Raw genomic sequence first — 19,240 nt, 5'->3', positions numbered from 1 at the left:
GTGTTTATTTCTATGTTGGCCAGAGTGACTCCCAATCAGAGGCAACGAGTGTCAGCTGTCGTGGGTTGTCTCTGATTGGGAGCCATATTTAAACTGTCTGTTTTTCATTCGGGTTTGTGGGATTTTGTTCTATTTTGGTTTGTGTAAAACCGTAGACATCACGTTATCGTCTGTTGTTTGGATCGTGTGATCATTCCAATTTAATAAATATGTTCGCTTTCAACGCTGCGCCTTGGTCCTCCTCATTGGTAGACGATCGTGACAACGGTTGACCACCCCCTCCCTCCCGGCACTCATCCTTCTGGCGTTTCTTCATGTTCTTCTTCAGATAGTGTTTCAGTTCATCCTCACAATGGCACATGTTCAAAGTGGATGGCCCTTGATAACGTCTCTCACCTGAGCCGCCACTGTCCTTTACAGTCCATTATGTCTTCTCCATTTTCCTACCAGTACACCAGCAAGTTTGGACGGGATCTCTCTTCATGCTCACTCCACGTGGACCCATGTCGCACTCTGAGAGAAAAGGCAGTTGATAGCTTCGACTGGATGCTGTGTACAGGTTGCTGGCTCGGACTCAGGTCTCAAGGTAGAAGTGGATGAAGGACCATATTGAACGCCATTTTCGCCATTGTTTCAGCCAGTTAGGGGGGGTTGAGGTTCACACTGTTAATTTATCCCTTCCAAGGTAATTTATCCCACCTTCGCCATAACTTTGAGAGAGGACAGACCAGCACAACAGTTTAGTTTAGGGGATTTCTGATTCAGGAAATCCAGACAAATTATTTACTGTATGACAAATTATTACTAATACCTGTTTCTTAATACAGATTTCTAAAACAAATGTCAAAGAGAATAACAGCACATAGTTCAAATTGGCTTGTACTCCCCTATCATCTTGGTGATCTCACTGCAGAGTTACAGGTGAGGGAGTTAGAGGGCTAATCCAGCAGACCCATTCTGGTGAGATATGTTATTGAAGCAAGACAAAAACAAAGAAAAGAAAAGAAAACAACCGCAATACACATATATCACTCGAGGTGGGGAAAAGTGCAATCCATTTGGAGTAACTGTCAACCATTACCAACATATATTGCTTATTTTATAGGCATGCATGTGAACAAAATCAATTAGCTTATTTACCAACGGGCATTTGCATATTTACCAAAGGGCCCCAGGGGACTGGTAATTCCCCCTTTGGACACATGACTCACATTGTGAGTCATGCATCCAAAATACAACAACACTGCCTGTTAAATATAAAATAAACAAATTAGAATAACAAATCTAATTAGAATTACAACTCTTGATAACTCCATAAGGAAATAATTGTATCCCATAAGGTAATGGTAAAATAGACTAGAGACAGGTGTTCCTCATTCAGAGGCAGCGCTTTCTCTCTGTCCTTCTCGTGGTCCGAATCACACATGGGACTATTGATAAATTATAAACTTCTTCTAATTATTAGTGTTTACAAAGCCCATTTAAATCTCACCCAATGTCTCCAGTCTTTCTAGTGAGGGTGATCAGGCCTCACCAGGAAGTCAGAACAGAGGTCAGAGGTCAGTCAGTCCTATTAAGTAAGTGTTTGTTTTCCTGTACCTCAGACATTATTTAAAGATATTTCAAACATTTCAAACATTTTGTGTATCAGGTTTACATTGGGTTTTTCAGTATTTTTCTTATCAAGAGAATTTACATGTGTGCAACCAAAACTCTGACAATAGAAACTTCAGAAAATGTCATTTGTGTACCCTTTAAATTGCATCCTTTCTAACCCGTGAAAAACCCACTAAAACAAAATAAAAAGGCCCCACACCATAAATCAGTATTAACACCACTTAACAAATATTCATTAACAGGTGGTTTGTGTGTGGGTGCTGGCGTGTATATAGTAAAAATCATAGGGTAAAAACAAACAAAATGGCCAGGCCTTACTTAATTTGGGAACTCCCTTAACAGCTGGATCCGGGTACTTTTAACTGCTCTCCCAAGGCACTTGCCTTAGGAAGCCTTTCAAAGGGAGAGATACAGAATCATTGATAAACATGAAAAAATAACTTGGTAGCGGACATTCCATCAGTCGTATACAGAATTATACTTCAGACACATCGAATAGGCACCTTCTAAAGTAAACAATCCCAGAGCCCCTCTCTTGTAATCATTGTCATTTTGACCTGTTTCATTGACATACAATTCTGTACAAACTGTCCCTAATTTCCCCACTGTCTCTGGCGGCTATCTATTGTTCCACAGGAAGGTTATTTCTAACCCAAACAATAGATGACTTAAACACGAGAGCAGTGGAACAGGCCTTGAAGAGTGAGCGGCCTCTAATTTAAGTCGCAATATTTAATCCCTCTGTCTTACTACTTCAAATTACTAAAATATTGCATTATTGGATTGATATCTGAAAGCCAATTACCATTCACTTTGTTACTTTCACTGGTCTCCATATTGGTTTCCCTCAACTTGGACTCCCTTCCCAATAGGAAGACCTTCTAAATCTACTACTAATACCAACAGATCACTCTCAAACAACATTCTGCTTTTCCCCCTATTGCAAGGTTTAAAACAAAACAAGACAAACATGATAACTTTCTCCATATTGGAAGGCATTGTTTTCATTTTAGTATACCTTCAAAAAGTGACTCAATATTTGTATTACCAATCTCTGTTGGATATTCACTTTCTGCTTCAATATTTATTAAATGTCTATTATTTTAAGATTCATGTGTAATGCTTTGGAGGGATCAATATGTATTAACTGGGTTGGCACTGTCTCAGTCCCCAGTAGATGGTGCGCTCCGTCCATAATAAGTCTGGCACCTGAGACAGCATAGACAGGGAAACAGATGCAGTCTCAATTTTGCCTACTCACGAATTGGTTTAAAACGTCATCATTTGGGATATCAACGAAAACTCCATCAGAGTACAATGAATTGTAGCCTTTTTTAGTTTAGTTAACAGAAAATCATGTTCAACATTAATTAGTTATATTTAACAGGGTATGGGGTTCATTTCAAAATGCATTACCAGGGTGGAGGAAATCTTCTAAGCGTTTATAGTTTTATTGATTAGGGGTAAGTTAAGTCCCGTACAATGCTTTAACCTTATCATACCTCAAATTATCCATAAAGGGACCACTCTGAACATTTCTCAGAATACTTTTTACACCACTTACGTAGGTCTACGTGTGGGTGTGCAAGTTGTATGTTATTATAATTTTCCTATTGTTACTTCATCAGATCCTCATAATAACCCATTATACTCAATATTATGCTACTTTATCTCTAGTAACCCATTATACATTTGTGTTACATCACAAATTCCTCCTTTAGACTAGTGTTCTATTCATACAGGGGTTTAGATATTTACACTAGTTGTTCTATTTAACAGCATATTCGGGAATAATACTCTCTTCTTTCATATCTCCACATACATAATAACGTTATACATCAAACTCCACTGATGAGACATGTTATCCTCATGTAATCACAAAAAATGAGTCATGTTACCCTCAGAGATATGTTATCCTCATTACTAACGAGACATGTCATCTAAACATGTTATCCTCGTTACTAATCGAGACATCCTCTAAGACATGTTATCTCAAATGAGATTTCTGAGACATGTTATCCTCTACCTGTAGATAACATAGATAATGTTATAAATCAGCTCATACAGAACTAGAAAATTCAGCTCAAACAGAACTGGAAAACTCAGCTCACATTCACTCCATATTGACACTGGAGATAGTCCCCTACCAGCTCTCATTCACTCAATAAATTATTGCTAAATTTCAATCTTATTATCCAATTTTCAATCAGCTTTTTATCCATATATCAATGTTGTTATCCACATTTCAATCAGTTTAATATCTACATTTCAATCTTATTATCCAATCAGCTTAATATCCAAATTTCAATCTTATTATCCAAATTCCAATCTTAATAGTAATAATTTCAATCCATTTATTATCCCAATTTCAATCAGGCAAATTTCAATCAGCTTAATATGTCACATTCACTTAGTACTATTCCCAAACACACTCAGTAATCTCCCTTATTACCTCCTGTGCATCTTCAACGATTATCTTGTTGTTACTTGCTATGCACCACATGTATCTTCAACGGTTCTCTTGCCGCTACTTGCTATACATATAAATAACTCCCGGTATTCAAAAATACCTTGTGTTATTTTGTAGTGGCTGCAGACCACGTAGATATTTCTTATAAATGCCTACAGACTGCTGTCAGCAGGGCTTTCCATGGTATCATTACACCCTCACTCTAGTCTTCTCATAAAACTAGTGAATAGCCTTCTCGCTATAAGACTATGGGTACCTTTTTATGCGTTACTCGCCTTGATTTGATTGTTTATACTTTTTTTATGAACACAGAAATTTGTTTATAGAAAAGCACAAACATAGAACATAGAAATTGGTAAATAGAAAAGCACAAACATAAAAATGTCCAACACACTAATTAGTTAGTTCGGTTTCCCAACCCGGTCCTCACACAGACTCTGGATCCAGTTTGATTCCAGAGAGAATATGATGTCTCCTTCCTATGGAGAGAATAGAAAACAAAAATGGATCACTGCAGCAGCTAGGCGCCATGGGTATAATAGTATCCAGCTCACTCTCTAAGAGTGATATTTGAAAAAATACAACAAAAACATACGTACTGATTTCGAAAGTTAGATAAACTATGGGGTGGATGCACCAGGAATCCAAACTCATTCAAGTACATATTCATAAAAGCTCTGTTTTTCCCAAGGTACTGATTGATACTTACCTCGACAAGAACAGCATTAGACATCTGTCAAAAAGCCACGAGGAGCAGGACAATAGAGATGTCAGTCTTCATCTTTTATTTTTCTCTGTGATACAGTATGTTCTGTTTCTCTGTCTGGGTTTCTCTCTTGATAAAAAACAAACAGTTTGTTGACTGCGCTCCATCCGGGCTCAAAAAGGATATGTTTGGTAATAACTACAGCATGTTATCTCTAGTTAATAAATAGCAGGTTATTAGGTCTATATGGTGCCATAAAGAACCTGGTACTCTTCCTACTGTCACAAAACAATAATAGAAGCCAAGAGAGGTATCAGTTATTATGTTTTCTTGGGTTAATGAACCCTCTGATATTTTTCTTGTCTCTATATAATACATAATTTACTGTACGCTGTGTTCATAAATAACAAAGAAGTGTCCATTTCAGAAAGATTAACGAGGGCTCTATTCAATCTGTATCGCTCAAGCATTACAAATTGCTCGATAGAAATGTAAAGGTAATTTTCCATTGAGCTGACATATGCAGCATTTACGGTGAATGCAGTTTTCACTAACGCAGTAACATTGCCTTTAAATTTCAATCACGCTGTAACGCTGAAATTCCACGATACGGATTGAATAGGGCCCTAACTTTCTGGTTCTGTTTAGCATCATTATGGAACATTGAGATTTAGGTGGACACTGTTCCACAATTTCTTACAAATAATAAATGGTGTATTAAACTTTGATTTTATTAGGCAAAGTTTTTAATCGGTTCCCTTAGTAAACCACCAACTCAATAGGGTTTTGTTATTTTTACAGTGATTCAGTCATTCAGACAAATATGACAGACACAAACATGGTAGTGAAACTTGAGTCAGCTTAAAACATAGTTGTCTTTTCCCATTCTCACTTAAAGTGAACAGTTTCCAATAGGTTTACCCACAATATCGAATACATTTGTAATAGGTGGCCTTACTGCTAACTTCTCCTTGGGTCACATGGGTCAAATCGGGTGATTGAGAGGATTAAAAGGTTTACCTGGGACAAGTTTAAAATAACTAAAGGTAAAGGCAAATCTTGAACCAGTTAAATGTAAATAAGTGTAATCGAAAATGTCATCTACGAAATCCCCAAAAGTAATTATTTATCATGAGAGGGCCATAAACAGTAACTTGTAACACTGCATACTCAAAGAAAGGTTAAAATCTCACCTTTCTGGCAAACATTTTTTAGATATTGCTGAGTTGTAGTCACTTTTGAGGACACAAGCTCAAGTAGACAGTACAAATATGATAAAAATATGAAATATTTTATATGATGTATTTCCTATTCAACAAAACTGTATGAATAAAGCTTGAAATTACTTATATGCTTTTCTAAATATAGCATAATCAAATTATAAAACGACTAACTATAAGATTTCACCTTCCTTATAACAGTAAAATATATTTGTATGTTTAGTGTTAATACATTTGCATATTTTCTAAAGGTCTCTCCATCAAAACGTCTGCCCCCATCGCTGTGAATGTATCACAGAGCTCTAGCTTGGCTTCCTGAACTAGTTAGGAACTCGCCTTTCATCTCATATTAATATTGTCCGTCTATGACAGAGTGTTTTTTGTTTAAAATCTATGAATTATTTTAGATTAATGGCTATACAGTGCCTTGCAAAAGTATTCATCCCCCTTGGCGTTTTTCCTATTTTGTTGCATTACAACCTGTAATTTAAATTGATTTTTATGTGAATTTCATGTAATGGACATACACAAAATAGTCCAAATTGGTGAAGTGAAATGAAAAAAATAACTTGTTTAAAAAAAAAAAAAAAAAAAAAAAAAAATCGTAAATGTAAATGTAAAAAATGGTGCGTGCATATGTATTCACCCCCTTTGCTATGAAGCCCCTAAATAAGATCTTGTGCAACCAATTACCTTCACAAGTCACATAATTAGTTAATTAAAGTCCACCTGTGTGCAATCTAAGTGTCATATGATCAGTCACATGATCTCAGTATATATACACCTGTTCTGAAAGGCCCCAGAGTCTGCAACACCACTAAGCAAGGGGCACCACCAAGCAAGCTGCACCATGAAGACCAAGGAGCTCTCCAAACAGGTCAGGAACAAAGTTGTGGAGAAGTACAGATCAGGGTTGGGTTATAAAAAAATATCAGAAACTTTGAACACCCCACAGAGCACTATTAGATCCATTATAAAAAAAATTGAAAGAATATGGCACTACAACAAACCTGCCAAGAGAGGGCCGCCACCAAAACTCACGGACCAGGCAAGGAGGGCATTAATCAGAGAGGCAACAAAGAGACCAAAGATAACCCTGAAGGAGCTGCAAAGCTCCACAGCAGAGATTGGAGAATCTGTCCATAGGAACGCTTTAAGCCGTACACTCCACAGAGCTGGGCTTTACGGAAGAGTGGCCAGAAAAAAGCCATTGCTTAAAAAAGAAAATAAGCAAACACGTTTGGTGTTCGCCAAAAGCAATGTGGGAGACTCCCCAAACATATGGAAGAAGGTACTCTGGTCAGATGAGACTAAAATTGAGCTTTTTGGCCATCAAGGAAAACGCTATATCTGGCGCAAACCCAACACCTCTCATCACCCCGAGAACACCATCCCCACAGTGAAGCATGGTGGTGGCAGCATCATGCTGTGGGGATGTTTTTCATCGGCAGGGACTGGGAAACTGGTCAGAATTGAAGGAATGATGGATGGCGCTAAATACAGGGAAATTCTTGAGGGAAACCTGTTTCAGTCGTCCAGAGATTTGAGACTGGGACGGAGGTTCACCTTCCAGCAGGACAATGACCCTAAGCATACTGCTAAAGCAACACTCGAGTGGTTTAAGGAGAAACAATCCAATTGAGAATCTGTGGTATGACTTAAAGATTGCTGTACACCAGCGGAACCCATCCAACTTGAAAGAGCTGGAGCAGTTTTGCCTTGAAGAATGGGCAAAAATCCCAGTGGCTAGATGTGCCAAGCTTATAGAGACATACCCCAAGATACTTGCAGCTGTAATTGCTGCAAAAGGTGGCTCTACAAAGTATTGACTTTGGGGGGGTGAATAGTTATGCACGCTCAAGTTTTCTGTTTTTTTGTCTTATTGTCTTATTTTTCACAAAAAAAAAATACTTTGCATCTTCAAAGTGGTAGGCATGTTGTGTAAATCAAAAAAAAAAAAAAAAAATCCATTTTAATTCCAGGTTGTAAGGCAACAAAATAGGAAAAATGCCAAGGGGGTGAATACTTTTGCAAGCCACTGTAAATGTGCTACCTTGATGAAACCACTCTCTCCTGCTGCGCTATGATGTAACGATTGCGGGCATGTGCTTTGTCAGTGGCTGTGATGTAGGGTTCAGCCAGGAGTTGATGGAAAGGTTTAGAAAAAATACTACTGTGTCCGTGAAACAGGGCTATCACTCAATGCAAGCCATTTCGATCTGCGGAGATCGATTTGTAAGCGACATTACATCTAACTAAATAGGTCTCTAAACCACAAGTTGGCGTCCTTCCTTTTGCTTTATTACCTAAAATTGACAAATTATTTGATATTTTTCTTTCCAAAAGCATTTGCTGAGAAATATCAGAAATCAATACCCTTTGCTTGACAAATTACAGTGTTATCATGAGTCAACATTTGCACTTCCACAGCACAAGTGGCTGGTGACACCTTAATTGGGGAAGACGGGCTCATAGTAATTGCTGAAACAGAATAAATGGAATTGTATCGAACAAATCAAACATGTTTTCCATGTGGTTGATTCCATTCCATTCCAGCCATTATTATGAGCTGTCCTCCCCTCAGCAGCCTCCTGTGTTCCACAGCCTATAGCTTATCTGGCCAAATGTTGATATGGCAGGTAAAGCAAGCACAGTTGTATGTTCACAGAGTGTCCTGGCTTCTATTGTCTCACACTCAGAGTATGGTATCAAGCATTTCTTCACTTTAATCTCCCTCAACCCATTTGGCATTAACACTTATTGAGTTGATTATTGTCTTTCTACTGTATTGTATGCACACAAAAATCCTTGCTGTGATGGAAATCTAAATTGAACCATAGTCTAAGGACAAACAAAGTATCTTTGAATTTTGTTTCACTACAATAAAATGAAAAAATATATGCATACCTATACTCAATTTTGTATGAAGCAAAACACAGCATCATATGATGCGAAATGCATCATACTGGCAGTATTACTGTATTTTGAAAGTTACATATCTTGAAAACTTGATTACTGACATGCAAAACATTTTGGGACTATATCAACAATGGACTAATGAAACAAATACCAAAATATAGTTTTTGGGTGGAGTTTTCCTTTAGGCCAGGGAGCTCTGCACTTGCCCTCTAACCTGTGGAGCCAAAACATTTAGACAACAGGATTTTCTTTTCCAAAGTCATTTGAGGCACTTAAATTAATTAAAAGTGAGAAAAGTGGACATTAGCTTATATAATTTTCAAAACAATCATATTTTGTTGTGAGACAAATAACTGTCATAGTGACGGCAGCTTCTATCATTGAAGTAAGAAGATAACAAGTATATCAGAAAGAATGTGTCACCACAGTATAACAACAAACAATATAACGCACACCCATTTAATTTAACCTTCATGAAATCTTAATGATGGATCATTCAAGAAGAAGAACTTCATGCGAGACACAACATGATATTTGCATGGAAGACAATTGATATTGAAGATAAGATCATTATAAAATTACTTACAACTGCACTACTTTCCGGAAAACAATAACAAGGCCCTCTGACATTCACTGTAGGAAAAACAAACATTTACTCATTAATGTCACCTCATACACATTCAAAAACAGGCATTTGAAAGTCTCTGCAAACTGTTCAGGCTCTGAAGTGATCCACTTCAAATCCAGAATTCCATCTGTGATTCCATACCATAAAAACAGTTCAGGGTTTAACTGTTGAAGATTGGCCGTCGAGCTATCCGGAGCACTTTGTAAGTGTTGAGTCCAGGGGAGTCGAATCCAGGCGACACGCCCTTCTTGTTGAAATAATAGAAGTTAAAGAGTTGCCTGTCCTGGGTCTCCAGAGACACTGACATGCTGTTGACCTTCAGCTTGCAGGGGTACTCCCCCTCGAACACCACCCTGAACACCCTCTCCTGCAGGAAGTCAAGCCTGATAGTCCTGTACTTGGCCGGCACCATGGTGTCCACCTGGGGCCCAAACTGCTGCATGACCAACACCCCGCCCAAGCTCGCCTTTATTTCATAGAAGGTCATGTTCTGGTAGGTGAAGAGGCCCACATAGGGCGTGGGGTCGGGCGGTGGCGAGAGCTTGCGCTGTGCGTCCCTGAAGGCACTCTCCATGGCTGGGATGAGATGGCTGTAGGCCTGGGTGACCAGATCCCCATCCATTGCTGGTGGCCTCACCCCGGCCATCAGCACCACCAGGCCCAGCTTCAGCCGGGGAACCAGGGAGAAGGTGGTGGCGTAGCCGTCCAGGTCTCCGTCCTTACGAACCACCTCGTAGCCCAGCTGCTCGTTGACCTCCCAGGGTGTGCCGGTGTAGTTGGCAAAGTAGCCCTGGTGGCAGCGGAACAGAGGGGTCAGCAGGGTCTTCAGGGTGTCCTGTTGGAGGAGGGGTCGGCTGTAGGCCCCCAGAAGCACCATGGCCAGTTTGGCCATGTCGGCCACCGTGGAGTACATCTGGCCAGCGGGCCGATACCAGCCCAGGTCGTAGAGGGGTGCCGATTGGCCACTGCTGTACACGCCCACCGCCATCTGGCTCTGAATGGCTGGGGTGATATCAAAGCCTGTGTCCTCCATCCCCAGCTGCTCCAGGATGTTGTCGGACACCCAGCTTTCGTAGTCAGATTTCGCAAAGTTCTCGGCCAAGACGTTAGCCAATAAAGAGAAGGCCACGTTGCTGTAGTGACATCTAGGGGAGCGAGAGGAAATATTGGTGATTTTTACATATAAGTCATTTTAGCAGACACTCTTATCCAGAGCCACTTACAGGAGCAATTAGGGTTAAGTGCCTTGCTCAATGACACATCAACAGATTTTTCACTTAGTAGACTCGGTGATTCAAACCAGCAACCTTTCGGTTACTGGCCCAACGCTCTTAACCACTAGGGTACCTGCCGCCCCATGTCATTAAATCACCATCACCCTTTACCAAAATTTACTGGAAAAGCTCTTGGCAGGAAGGGGAATGAGGAGCATCTTACTTGGTGCCTGGGTCTGCCACTAGGACATCATCCTGTAACAGATCTATAGCAGCCTCTGTGTCTCCATCCCAGAGTAGATTTGTTGCCCGAAGCCGCCTGGGTAACCCTGAAGACGAAACAAATTCTGAAGTCAAAAGAATGTCAAATGTTCTGGAGTCAAAGCAATGTACAAGGGAACTTAGTTTATCACGTAGGGCTTTCCTCAGGTTTAATCCAATGAGAGTACAGTACATTACATTACAGCACAGTCAGAAGGATCTGGTCAGGAGAAAAGGCTAATAGGCCAGAAGCACATTACCTCCATCTTTAGGGACAAGTCTCTGTCTAAGTATAGCCTCTCTCTCCATTCACGTAATGGCCAGGGTAAGCTAAGGTTAATGTACATTCATGAAGAGGAAGAGTGCCTTTACCAGAGAGCTGACTGGCCATCCTGCGAAGGGTGACAGAGGGAGAGCGTGGCTGGATATCTCTGTCAGAACCAGCCTTGACATCCACAACTTCCCGCCGCTTCCCCAGCGGGTTCTTGATGGTGAAGTTTGCTGCATACTTCTCCAGAGGGTCATCCAAGGAGGCCACCTTCCCCTCCTCCCATAGCTTGTACAGCATCAGTGTCGGGAAGATCTTCGAGAGACTAGCGATTCTGTGGGGAAAACAATTGTCGAGTGTTATTACTCCTGCAACCATTCACATTTGTGGCAAATCCCCCAATATTCTCATTGTCAACCTGACCAAGCCTCTGGAAATAGATACAAATCTGTCACAGAAATCATGTAAATCTCATCTAACATGCTTCTAACAAATGATTTAACAACAGAGCAGAGCAGAGCTCACCTGTACACTGTGTATTCGTTGGGTGGAGGCGAGGAGGGATCACTCCCATTCCTTCTGCCAAAGTTTCCATTCCACAACACAGAGTCGTTGAAGACAATGATGGCAGACAGAGCTGGTAGTCTAGCTTCATGAATACTTAACCTTAGGACAACGTCTATCTGTATGGGAAAAAATGTCATCTCGTGAAGAACAATGACACAGGGCAAATCTGTCATGTTTGACAAAGTCAAGTCAATGCCAAATAGGCCGCTATACATGTCTGTATATCTAGTCTAGTGCTTGTCTAATTCACGTTTGGTTATCAATAAAATTCCATTCATGATCTCACGATTCAAATGTTATTGTTGACCTTTTCTAATGCTTCCTTAAGCGCAGGGATGGGGTGTTCCAGGAGTACTGGCTCAGGGAAACGAGGGCACATCTTTTCCTCCTTCACCTCAATGTTCACAACATTGTCTGTGGACAGAAAGAAAGGAGTGTGTAACAAGTGCAGGTGGTGAATCACACTTCACGTGGTACCAAACTGGACCAATAAGCGAGTTCACATCTATCAACGCCACTCATTCTCAGTTGCAACAGAAAAAGACTGTATAAAAAGATTGTTTGAGTGATGACAGTTCACCAATGCTCTTTGGCAACATGGTCTTAGTATGTCAAAATTGTGACATTTAACCATTGTGGTTGTTTTATCAAATCAACTTGTATTTGTCACATGCGCTGAATACAACAGATGTAGACCTTACTGTGAAATGATTACTTACTAGCCCTTAACCAACAATGCAGTTTTAAGAAAATAGAGTTAAGAAAATATTTACTAAATAAACATATTAATATATATTTTTTTTAACAATAAAATAACAATAATTAGGATATATACAGGGGTTACCGGTACCGAGTCAATTTGCGGGGGTACAGGTTAGTCAAGGTAATTTGTACATGTAGGTAGGGGTAAAGTGACTATGCATAGATAACAAACAGCGAGTAGCTGCAGTGTAAAAACAAAGGGGGGGGGGGGTCAATGTAAATAGTCTGGGTGGCAATTTTATGAATTGATCAGCAGTCTTATGGGTTGGGGGTAGAAGCTGTTAAGGAGCCTTTTGGACCTAGACTTGGCACGCCGGTACTGCCTGCCTTGTGGTAGCAGAGAGAACAGTGTATGACTTGGGTGACTGGAGTCTTTGACAATTTTTTGGGCCTTCCTCTGACATCGCCTAGTATATAGGTCCTGGATGGCAGGAAGCTTGGCCCCAGTGATGTACTGGGCCATACGCACTACCCTCTGTAGCACCTTACAGTCAGATGCCGAGCAGTTGCCATACCAGGCGGTGATGCAACCGGTCAGGATGCTCTCGATGGTGCAGCTGTATAACTTTTTGAGGATCTGGGGACCCATGCCAAATCTTTTCATTCTCCTGAGGGGGAAAAGGCGTTGTTGTGCCCTCTTCACGACTTCTTTGTCACCTTATCTGAAATATTAGTTATGACATTTACTGCAAGGTGTGAGGTTTTGTCTGTCTTACAAACAGTAGACAATGCTCATTCTGTTTCCAGGTTATGTTTCTGTCATTCTGTACCAGGCTATGTACAGCAGGGCCGTGCACAGACCTTTCAGGGGGCAGGTGCTCAAAATGAAAAAAAAGGCACCCACCTGAACCTATGGGGACAGCCGAAGAACCCTTTAAGGTTCTAGATAGCAACTTTTCTTCTAAGAGTGTAGTGAATTCCAAGCACAGATTCAACCACAAAGACCAGGGAGGTTTTTCAATGCCTCACAAAGAAGGGCACCGATTGGTAGATGTGCAAAAATAAAAAAAGCAGACGCTGAATATCCCTTTGAGCATGGTGAAGTTATTAATTAGACTTTGGATGCTGTGTCACTACAAAGATACAGGCGTCCTTCCTAACTCAGTTGCCGGAGAGGAAGGAAACTGCTCAGGGATTTCACCATGAGGCCAATGGTGGTTTTAACATAGTTACAGAGTTTAATGGCTGTGATAGGAGAAAACTGACCAACAACATTGTAGTTTCTCCATAATACTAACCTAAATGAAAATATTCCAAAACATACATCCTGTTTGCAACAAGGCACTTAAGTAATACTGCAAAAAATGTAGCAAATAAATAACTTTTTGTCCTGAATACAAAGTGTTATGTTTGGGGCAAACACAACACATTACTGAGTACCACTCTTCATATTTTCAATCATGGTGGTGGCTGCATCATGTAATGGGTATGCTTGTCATCGGGAAGGACTAGTTTTTTTAGGATAAAAATAAACGGAATACAGCTATAAGCACAGGCAAAATCCTAGAGGAAAACCTGGTTCAGTCTGATTTCCACCAGACACTGGGAGACTAATTCACCTTTCAGCAGGACAATAACCTAAAACACAAGGCCAAATCTACACTGGAGTTGCTTACCAAGACGACATTGAATGTTCCTGAGAAGCCTAGTTACAGTTTTGACCTAAATCGGCTTGAAAATCTATGGCAAAACTTGAAAATGTCTGTCTAGCAATGATCAACAATCAACTTGACAGAGTTGAAGAATTGTATTGTACAATCCAAGTGTGCAAAGCTCTTAGAGACTTACCCAAAAATACTCTGTAACAGCTCTCATCACCACCAAAGGTGCTTCTACAAAGTATTGACTCAGGGGTGTGAATACTTATGTAAATGAGATACATTTCTAAAAACATGTTTTCACTTTGTCATTATCAACTTGACAACGTCACAATGACTTGTGGACAGTGGGTTCAGAATAACAACAACAAAAATTTTACACTTGGTGAGTGAGAGGGCAAAGGGGAAGGTGCTCAGGACACAGGTAGACCCCTATCTGTGCACGTGTCTCATGTACAGTATGTGTCCGGTACAGGAACCCCCACCTTCGTACCCTCTTCGTACTCCTCCTCCCTCCCGCCCCCGGTGTTAAAGCCTGCGTTAAAGGGCCCGGTAATCCAGCAGCTTTGTGTAATCCCCAGCAGCCCCTGCAAACGAGCAATTAAGCCAAAGAGGATAAGGAAGCCACATGTACAAAAGTGGTTCCATGTTAAAACCCACATCTAAGTACTTTTGTCTGCTTGGGCGAAATGGCTACACCTCAACGGTCCCCCATTAGAACACACTCACAATTCAAGAATGGCTCTTGAATAAGTGGATGTATGGAACCACACATGAGATGGGAACTTATATTTTGACTCTTACCGATTTTTAATTTTGGCATCCTGTACTGCCAAATAAAGCATCCCGTCATGACCAAGGATATCAGCAAGAAAACCACCATGCCTAACTTGGTCCATTTCACCTTCATCTTGCTGGTCTGGTGGTCTTGCCCAAGGTTGGACAGGCTGGAAAATACATGAAAGTTAGTTGCACCTCTTACAGTCTTTATCAATGGGATCCTAATTTTCCTCAATCAAAGACTTTTCCTAATGAAGTATTCTTTGGCAGGTGAGGATAAATTGGTTAGTGGATAAAACGTGTCTGATTAACACAACAGTAGTTAATATTTTTCCAAAAGAAAACATGACATTGAACCAAAAGCTTGTTGCATCAAGCACAATACAATGGTAGCCTATAGCAATACAAGCCAGAACACTGTCAATCCCAAGTGCTAATGCAATAATATGTACTTTCATAGATAGAATCCTGTTGACTTTATACAGTGCAGCTGACTTACCACTCAGTATGCTCACTTGTCCAGCTGAGAGCAGTTCCACAGGACCCAAACTTCTTGCATCATTGATGTTTCATCTTCAGTAGGATGCCATCAAAACCCCACCATCCAAAAAATGAGTTTTCCTCCCCAGTTACTTCAGTACTCTTTCACCGTGACATACAGTACATGTACAATAACCTATGGCTCCCAATCATTCACTTGCTACCCACTACTACCTACCCGCACTTAATCCTAGCCGGTGATCCCTGAATGGGTAATTCTATTCCCTGTCCGCCAACTAGGGGCCGTGACGTCATAATCTCCAGAGATTCTGCTGTAAAGCCATGCTGGAGAAGGCCTAGGAGAGGAGGGAACCCTTAAGCTCTCATCCTCAGCAATAAAATCAGTTCACGCCGAATGGGGGGAGGGCGAATTGATTCACTTCACAAATCACCCTCTATACCAGGGTTCCCCAACTGGTGGCCCACGGGCTGAATTTGGGCCGCTGGTGGTTTTATTTGCAGCCCCAAGTTTACTTTTAGATATATACAGTTGAAGTCGGAAGTTTACATACACTTAGGTTGGAGTCATTAAAACTTGTTTTTCAACCACTCCACACATTTCTTGTTAGCAAACTATAGTTTTGGCAAGTCGGTTAGGACATCTACTTTGTGCATGACACAAGTAATTTTTCTAACAATTGTTTACAGACAGATAATTTCACTTATAATTCAATGTATCACAATTCCAGTGGGTCAGAAGTTTACATACACTAAGTTGACTGTGCCTATAAACAGCATGGAAAATTCCATAAAATTATGTCATGGCTTTAGAAGCTTCTGATAGGCTAATTGACATAATTTGAGTCAATTGGAGGTGTACCTGTGGATGTATTTCAAGGCCTACCTTCAAACTCAGTGCCTCTTTGCTTGACATCATGGGAAAATCAAAAGAAATCAGCCAAAACCTCAGAAAAAATATTGTAGACCTCCACAAGTCTGGTTCATCCTTGGGAGCAATTTCCAAACGCCTGAAGGTACCACGTTCATCTGTACAAACAATAGTACGCAAGTATAAACACCATGGGACCACGCAGCCGTCATACCGCTCAGGAAGGAGACGCGTTCTGTCTCTTAGAGATGAACGTACTTTGGTGCGAAAAGTGCAAATCAATCCCAGAACAACAGCAAAGGACCTTGTGAAGATGCTGGAGGAAACAGGTACAAATGTATCTATATCCACAGTAAAACGAGTCCTATATCGACATAACCTGAAAGGCCGCTCAGAAAGGAAGAAGCCACTGCTCCAAAACCGCCATAAAAAAGCCAGACTACGGTTTGCAAGCCGAAGAACACCATCCCAACCGTGAAGCACGGGGGTGGCAGCATCATGCTGTGGGGGTGCTTTGCTGCAGGAGGGACTGGTGCACTTCACAAAATAGATGGTATCATGAGGAAGGAAAATGATGTGGATATATTGAAGCAACATCTCAAGACAACAGTCAGGAAGTTAAAGCTTGGTCGCAAATGTGTCTTCCAAATGGACAATGACCCCAAGTATACTTCCAAAGTTGTGGCAAAATGGCTTAAGGACAACAAAGTCAAGGTATTGGAGTGGCCATCCCAAAGCCTTGACCTCAATCCTATAGAACATTTGTGGGCAGAACTGAAAAAGCGTGTGCGAGCAAGGAGGCCTACAAACCTGACTCAGTTGCACCAGCTCTGTCAGGAGGAATGGGCCAATATTCACCCAACTTATTGTGGGAAGCTTGTGGAAGGCTACCCGAAACGTTTGATCCAAGTTAAACAATTTAAAGACAATGCTACGAAATACTAATTGAGTGTATGTAAACTTCTGACCCACTGGGAATGTGATGAAAGAAATAGAAGCTGAAAGAAATAATTCTCTCTACTGTTATTACGACATTTCACATTCATAAAATAAAGTGATGATCCTAATTTTATTTTATTTCACCTTTATTTAACCAGGTAAGCCAGTTGAGAACAAGTTCTCATTTACAACTGTGACCTGGCCAAGATAAAGCAAAGCAGTGCGATAAAAACAACAACACAGAGTTACATATGGGGTAAAACAAATCATAAAGTCAAAAATACCACAGAAAATATATATACAGTGTGTGCAAATGTAGCAAGTTATGGAGGTAAGGCAATAAATAGGCCATAGTGCAAAATAATTACAATTAGTATTAACACAGGAATGATAGAGATGATGTGCAAATAGAGATACTGGGGTGCAAATTAGCAAAATAAATAACAATACGGGGATGAGGTAGTTGAGTGGGCTAATTTCAGAAGGGCTGTGTACAGGTGCAGTGATCGGTAAGGTGCTCTGACAACTGATGCTTAAAGTTAGTGAGGGAGATAAGAGTCTCCAGCTTCAGAGATTTTTGCAGTTCGTTCCAGTCATTGGCAGCAGAGAACTGGAAGGAATGGCGGCCAAAGGAGGTGTTGGCTTTGGGGATGACCAGTGAGATATACCTGCTGGAGCGCATACTACGGGTGGGTGTTGCTATGGTGACCAATGAGCTAAGATAAGGCGGAGATTTGCCTAGCAGTGATTTATAGATGGCCTGGAGCCAGTGGGTTTGGCGACGAATATGTAGTGAGGACCAGCCAACAAGAGCGTACAGGTCACAGTGGTGGGTAGTATATGGGGCTTTGGTGACAAAACGAATGGCACTGTGATAGACTACATCCAATTGGCTGAGTAGAGTGTTGGAGTCTATTTTGTAAATGACATCGCCAAAGTCAAGGATCGGTAGGATTGTCAGTTTTACGAGGGCATGTTTGGCAGCATGTGTGAAGGAGGCTTTGTTGCGAAATAGGAAGCCGATTCTAGATTTCATTTTGGATTGGAGATGCTTAATGTGAGTCTGGAAGGAGAGTTTACAGTCTAACCAGACACCTAGGTATTTGTAGTTGTCCACATACTCTAGGTCAGACCCGTCGAGAGTAGTGATTCTAGTCAGGTGGGCGGGTGCCAGCAGCGTTCGATTGAAGAGCATGCATTTAGTTTTACTAGTGTTTAAGAGCAGTTGGAGGCTACGGAAGGAGTGTTGTATGGCATTGAAGCTCGTTTGGAGGTTTGTTAACCCAGTGTCCAATGACGGGCCAGATGTATACAAAATGGTGTCGTCTGCGTAGAGGTGGATCTGCGAGTCACCAGCAGCAAGAGCGACATCATTGATATACACAGAGAATAGAGTCTGCCCAAGAATTGAACCCTGTGGCACCCCTATAGAGACTGCCATAGGTACAGACAACAGGCCCTCCGATTTGACACATTGAACTCTATCTGAGAAGTAGTTGGTGAACCAGGCGAGGCAGTCATTTGAGAAACCAAGGCTATTTAGTCTGCCAATAAGAATGCGGTGGTTGACAGAGTCGAAAGCCTTGGCCAGGTCGATGAAGACGGCTGCACAGTACTGTCTATTATCGATCGCGGTTATAATATCGTTTAGGACCTTGAGCGTGGCTGAGGTGCACCCATGACCAGCTCGGAAACCGGATTGCATAGCGGAGAAGGTACGGTGGGATTCTAAATGGTTGGTGATCTGTTTGTCCTAACTGACCTAAGACAGGGAATCTTTACTCTGATTAAATGTCAGGAATTGGGAAAAACAGAGTTTAAATGTATTTGGCTAAGGTGTATGTAAACTTCCGACTTCAACTGTATATATGTTTTATTAGTATATCATTTTCCATGTTTCAGGTCAACATCATAAACAAATT

At 41.0% G+C, this 19,240-nt stretch overlaps 1 protein-coding gene and 1 long non-coding RNA gene across 3 annotated transcripts; both read right to left on the bottom strand.

Annotated features, from left to right (window-relative positions):
- Nucleotides 1–325: 325 nt before the first annotated feature.
- LOC311147392 lies at nt 326–4,907 on the bottom strand. Of its 2 annotated transcripts, none has more exons than XR_014614784.1 (3): nt 4,482–4,907; nt 1,141–2,010; nt 326–957 (listed from the first exon to the last, which is right to left on the bottom strand). It is a non-coding gene; the product is annotated as an uncharacterized lncRNA (long non-coding RNA). The 2 variants fall into 2 exon arrangements; XR_014614785.1 differs by lacking the exon at nt 326–957 and having other exon boundaries at nt 1,040–2,010; nt 4,482–4,566; nt 4,687–4,907.
- A 4,813-nt stretch (nt 4,908–9,720) lies between these two features.
- LOC311147381 (putative beta-lactamase-like 1) lies at nt 9,721–15,143 on the bottom strand (the record flags this gene model as incomplete). The annotated part of the gene is made up of 6 exons (XM_084184077.1): nt 15,035–15,143; nt 12,178–12,284; nt 11,829–11,986; nt 11,408–11,637; nt 10,998–11,103; nt 9,721–10,705 (listed from the first exon to the last, which is right to left on the bottom strand). The coding sequence occupies exons 1-6, from the start codon at nt 15,138–15,140 to the stop codon at nt 9,721–9,723; spliced, it is 1,692 nt and encodes a 563-aa protein (XP_084040203.1). The 5' UTR covers nt 15,141–15,143.
- Between the last annotated feature and the right edge of the window lie 4,097 nt (nt 15,144–19,240).

The sequence above is a fragment of the Coregonus lavaretus genome, assembly GCF_964263955.1.
Source record: "Coregonus lavaretus genome assembly, chromosome: 20".
In the NCBI taxonomy this organism is placed as follows: Eukaryota; Metazoa; Chordata; class Actinopteri; order Salmoniformes; family Salmonidae; genus Coregonus; species Coregonus lavaretus.
Note: the sequence above shows the minus strand (reverse complement) of the source record. Positions and strands in the feature narration are given on the sequence as shown.